At 44.8% G+C, this 5,948-nt stretch overlaps 1 protein-coding gene across 1 annotated transcript; it reads right to left on the minus strand.

Annotated features, from left to right (window-relative positions):
- Positions 1–4,836: 4,836 nt before the first annotated feature.
- On the minus strand, positions 4,837–5,268 carry LOC127339684 (uncharacterized). The gene has a single exon (XM_051365504.1). It carries the CDS (start codon positions 5,266–5,268, stop codon positions 4,837–4,839), a length of 432 nt encoding a protein of 143 aa, XP_051221464.1.
- Between the last annotated feature and the right edge of the window lie 680 nt (positions 5,269–5,948).

The following is a 5,948-nucleotide window of genomic DNA, read 5'->3' on the forward strand; positions in this document are numbered from 1 at the left end:
GTCGGGGTCTTATTGAGCGGGGAGTAATGGCGACGCAGATACCGAAGAGGGTTGCGGTTGCTCTTCCGCGGTGGTTCGCGCTCCATTCCGGCGGTTCGCGCTCTATTCTGGAAGCTCGCGCGTCCATTGACGTGGTTGCCACTCCGGCAGTTGCCCTTCCCGGCAGTTGTTGTGCTTAAATACGCGCTAGCTCGAGCCAGGGTCGCTGCTAGGTTGGCCGTGGGAGAAGCGAGCGGACGCACGGCGCGACCGCGTAGCATCCGTAGAGATGCAAACATGTCGTATATTTGGGCCACGTTTGCTTCTTTGCGGACGGTCCTATCACTATGTGTCGACCCGCTGGAACAGGGTGCATGCGTATTTTTGACCACGTGGTCACAAACGGTCGATTAGCGTACGTTTGCGTCGCCCCGTTGGAGATGCCCTAACAGAAGAAAAAAGATATAAATGAAGATAAGGGCAGGTCGCCAGTGCGAGATGATGACCCATAAACCATGCGCCCTTAGAATTTGTCCTACCATGTTACAAGTAGGATGACAGAAATTGCACGAAACCCCAGGATGACAGAGTATCAAGGCAACAACTTCAAAATAGGATGTGACGTCAGCAGAACGTTGTTGTCTAGACCAGTGAAGTGGTCCTAGGGTTTCCCCGACATTTAAAGAGGAGAAGAGAAGGGGTAGCCTCGATGTCCTACAAGGAGGAATGGCGACACCTGCATGCGTCGCAGCCTTAGCACTAGATGAGCCAGCAAAAATTTATCCGAATACCCCAAACCATAGACCCAAAAGATATATGACCCAGAACCTTGCGAGATCGCACGTGCAAGGACGTGGAAGGGAAAATTAGCAGAAAGGCGACATGTAGGACCACCGCATCGAGCCCAAAATCCTAGACCCGAAAAGTCTCATAAAAGTAGGCGCAAGATCTGGTTAGCAAGCTTGCGGTGGCGCCACCTCTGCCTCGCCATCGCCTAACCAACCATGCATGGTTGCCGACACATAGATCGAAAAGATCTGGCTGCTTGGCGGCCAACACCTCACCACCAACATCCCAAACCATAGACCCAAAAGATATATGGCACAGAACCCCGCGGCTCAGCACCCGGTCAACGTTCAGAGGTTCATGCATGGGAGTCTTGTAGTTATTTATTAGGGTTAAATAAAAATATACCCGAGCTACATATGCAACTGCAATCTTTGTTTTGAGCACTACATTATCCTTAATTAATAGGTATATATGTAACTCCAATCTTTGTTTTGTGTATTATCCTTAATTAATATCTATATATGTGATTATATGATGGTTTCTATAACTTGCAAGTCTTTGCAGAAACTATGGAGGTTAACAGAGACAAAGTACAAGAAGAATTGATGGCGAACCTCATAGCCGGTGGACATGCCGATGTGACTGCAACTTATCTGAATGACTCCGGTGAGGGAGCGGAGGATCTTGAGTGAAGAGAAGATGATGGCTCCGGTGAGGGAGAAGATAATGGCTCCGGTGAAGGAGAAGTTGACGGCTCTGGAATGTTAGTTATTTCAAAGTCCACGAAGGTATATAAATTAAGTCGTTGCTAACTAGATGCATTAACTGATTTGTATATATATATATATATATTGACGATGAATTCTTTCTTTTTTAGCCCTACAGATCGAACCAATCTTCTGTAAAGTTGAAGCGAGCCCCGGCCAAAAAGTTGAGCGATCGTGCTAGGTTCGACATCGTCGAAATCGCTCATGATGGCCGACCGACAACTCCCTTGAAGGCGGCAAGATTATTTGTAAGTCAATGCGCAGTTGTTGTTAGGGACTGCATCCCGATCACCGTTCGAGACTGGCACAAGCCAAAGGCTGAAGAGGTTGAAGAAGGTACTTATGTCGATGATATAGCCAAAAACAACCTTTGGCGTGAACTCATGGCACATTTCATCCTACCTCCAGAGGAGAATACCGATGTCAAAAAGATAGAGGAGAAAGTCAAGGAGTGAGCTCTAAAGAAGATGGCCGAACAATTCAAGAATCACAAGGAAAGATTGCTCCGTGACTATGTCCAGAGAAACAAGACTCCAAACTTCACTCGAGCACGTGAGAAGATAAAAGACCACTAGCCCGAATTCGTGAAGTTCAAGCTTTCAGATGAAGCTAAAAAGAGATCATCAGCTCCGAAGAGGTCTAAGACTCCTGAGAAGTTACCATACAAGAAGACTGATGCGGAAAACCTTGCTCAATCACAGATCGAGGTGAAGACGCATTTTGCACCCAAGAAGCCCCCGCCAAAGCTGTTTATACGACCGAATACAGTGAGGCACTTTGCCTAGACGAGAGCAAAGCAAGTTGAGTTGGCAACTGATTATGACCGCTCTCTTGGATAGTCCTCTAGAGCGGATTATGAGAGAAATTATGGAAGTAGACCCTTAAAAGGGAAAACAATATACCAGCTCGGACAATAGAAAAATCAATCGGTACCCCCCTTGATCGTGCACTCCTATGATGATCCGGAGACGGCAGATTTGATCCAACTGGCGGCTGGAGATCTTGGAGCACCCGTTCAGTATGAAAGTTACTTCCCCATGGTTGAACTCACATACACATACATATACGCGCAGCCTCTCGTCGGACTTGACCAGCTCCCGCTTCTAGGGATTCAGATGTGAAAGTTGCATGACTGGTACATGCAAGCCTATAGGGAGTCGAAGATCGTACTCACAGTGGGAATTAAAGATGAGCATTCTTCCGGGAAAACGATGAGCTAAACATTGTCTTGAAGAAACATTTTAGTTATTCAATCAAGACGACAAAACTCTCATGAGTTGCTACTGTATGTAAGTGATTTATTTCTGTAATTAAGTCTCTAGCTCAGCTCGTTTATTGCACTAACAATTAACTTTACTATATTATTTTATACACTATATATTATGCAGAATGAAGATGCTGGAATGCAAAAGAGGCGGACTTTATGGCATTGAGTTCACGTAAACCAATTTCCCAAGGACATAGAGAATAACTTGCTAATATTTTTACAGAAGCAACAAAACAAATCGGAAATATTCTTTCCTTACAACTTTCAGCGAGTTAAGTCTTAACTAATCCTCTGAGTTATACATATTCAATTTCGCTTACTCGATGTTAAGTCTTAACTAATCCCCTGAGTTAAGTCTTATACATATTCAATTTCGTTTACTCGATGTTAAGTCTTAACTAATCCTCTGAGTTATACGTGCGCAGATTTCACTTTATTCTCCTAATCATTCAGCTTGAGAAAGGAGTAGTACTTGTTATGGACTCGAATTGTAAAGAGCATCGGCAATGGGCGAACTTGAATACCCTGCTTCAGAGCTAATTTCAATCAATATCACCCCATATCGACATCTTCTATTCTTATTTCCTGATATCAAGTAATTAATAACTCATTTACTCATTTTTTTCTTTCCTGGGCAGGGCTTGGAAACAGTTCATCAAGACGGCTCCGGGTGAATGGAAACCGAAGCTTATATTTCAAGACCGCCCTATAAGTAGTACTATAGCTATGTCCGTGAATCTTTTTGATATTTTGTTTCAGTACCATGCTTGATTATTAGTTTAATCGAACTATTTTTTTCTAAAGTGTTTGAAGCAGGAACCCGGGAATAACTTATGTGGATACTACGTCTGCGAGTTCATTCGCGAGATGGCATGTCACCGAGACCCGGAGACGGCTATACATGCCCTTCGTGTACATGAACAATATTTCACAATCTTATTTTTTACCATCAATTGTATTGAGTTCCATTCATATATATTGATCTTCTTTTTTCAAAATTAGATGGAACGCGTGCGGGACTCACTCCTAAATGTGGATCGCATACGAGCAATTCAAGAGAAATTTGCGGAATTTCTAGTTAGGAAGATCGTAGCTCCAACTGGAGCATACCATCGGGTGTTCATATATGACAATAGGGATATGAAATAGATATCGTAAAGAGGAATGAATTTATATTGTAAACATGCATTACGTGTATTGTATTTCATGACAATGCCTATATATTCATGACGATGTCTGTGGTTTCTTGAGTGATGTATGCATTGCTGATTTGAATGAATAACATAAAACCCTGCCGCGGCAGAGAAACGCTGCTCCACCCTAAACCTCTGCCGCGGCAGAGAAACGACCATTTTCTCTGCCACGAGCCCCATAACCGCACCACGTGGAGGACCCTTGAGTTTGTTTATATTTGAACCGGGACTAATGGTATATCCTTTAGTCCCGATTGTGCAGTCCACTTGCACAACCGAAACTAAAGGTCTAAATGAACCGGGACTAAATCCCTCTTTTCCACTAGTGTGACATTTAATCCAAACTTGCCTCGAACTTGTTTCTGGCCATGTAGTGCTATCCAAATAGATGTGTGGTGATTTATGGGTTCGATCATTCATGTCAGAATGTCCAATCCGGAATACGACCGTACAGCATGTCTAGCTATTCAACATGCCTAGAGTGTAAGGCGCGGCAACCCACGTTTGATCCCGACATGCCTTGGCTGGTGCCAATGCATCACCACACTATAGCCTGCCACGTCAGCTTTTTTCTTCACTCTCACCCCACTCTCACCCCACGGTACCAGTGCACGGGCTATAGTGCCAGCTCTCACCTCTCTCTCCTCCACATCAGCTTTTCTCTCTCCTCGACATTTAGCATTTCTTTTTCAGATTACAACATTCAAAATAATGCAAGAAAATTATTTTATTCAACTAAAATTGTTACCGATTACATTATAAAAAAATTACATAAAAATTTGAAAAAATTACATAAAAATTGAAAAAATTACATACTAGGCATTAGCCCACACATGCTCAATCAAATCATGCTGGAGCTGTGTATAAAAGGTGAGTCCCTCATTTCGTTGTCCATCTGAATCCTGGCAGCTAGGCTTGGTGGTGCATGGTTGTGTATCGCAGGGCCGACATTGGAATCAACTGTCTCATAGATGTTCTCCAAATTTATATCACGCTCATCATCGATGATCATGTTGTGCAGAATGACACATGCACGCATGATCAACCCAAGAGTACGCCTCGAGTAGGAGCGTCCCGGAACTGCTAGAATGTTGAACCTAGCCTTCAGCACTCCAAAGGCACACTCGACATCTTTGCGCCAAGCTGATTGAGCAGCAGTGAACAGTCGATGTTTTTCACTTTGTGGAAGAGTAACACCTTTCATGAACACCGGCAAGGAGGGGTAGATGCCGTCGGCAAGGTAGTAACCATAGTTGTACTCATGTCCATTCATCGTGAAGTTCACTATGGGTGCTTCTCCCCTAAGCACATCAGTGAACAACGGCGACTGGTTGAGTACATTGATGTCGTTGTTGGACCCGGCCACTCCAAAAAAAGGCACGCCAGATCCAACGATCATACGACGCAACGGCTTCTAAGATTATGGTAGGGTGTTTGATGTCCCCCTTGTGAATTGACCGGCATGCGCCACTGGGCAGTTCCTCCACTGCCAATGCATGCAATCGATGCTCCCTAACATGCCCGGAAAGCCACACTCCTCGGCTTTCGCTAACAAACGCTGAGTATCCTCGACATTTGGTCGACGGCAAAACTGTTCCCCGTAACAGTCAATGATGCCTTCACAGTCCTCGAAGAGCCGATCGTGGGCACCCAGAAGATCACGCCTGATGAACTCTCGGCGGCGTCACGGCCGTCTTGGCTGCGCCTCCTCGTTGAGCATCGCCTCCTCATACTCCGCCTGGAATGCACCGATCATATCACCCTCCATTCCGTCGCTCGAACTGCTGCTAGACGAAGACATAGCGTTGAGAGGAGTGGAAATGGAGAGTGGAGGAGATGAAGTGAGGTGTGGAATGAGTGAAACCATATGGGGGATATTTATAGGGGGTGGGGATGAAATTTTGGGGTTTTTGACATTTTTTCGAATTTTTTGAGCCAGCAACGGCTACCCCA

This window comes from Lolium perenne, chromosome 3 (assembly GCF_019359855.2).
Source record: "Lolium perenne isolate Kyuss_39 chromosome 3, Kyuss_2.0, whole genome shotgun sequence".
Classification (NCBI taxonomy): domain Eukaryota; kingdom Viridiplantae; phylum Streptophyta; class Magnoliopsida; order Poales; family Poaceae; genus Lolium; species Lolium perenne.

What these genes read in the sequence shown, in the direction of transcription:
- LOC127339684 (XM_051365504.1), bottom strand. Translation starts at nt 5,268, where the DNA reads ATGAATGGACATGAGTACAACTATGGTTACTACCTTGCCGACGGCATC.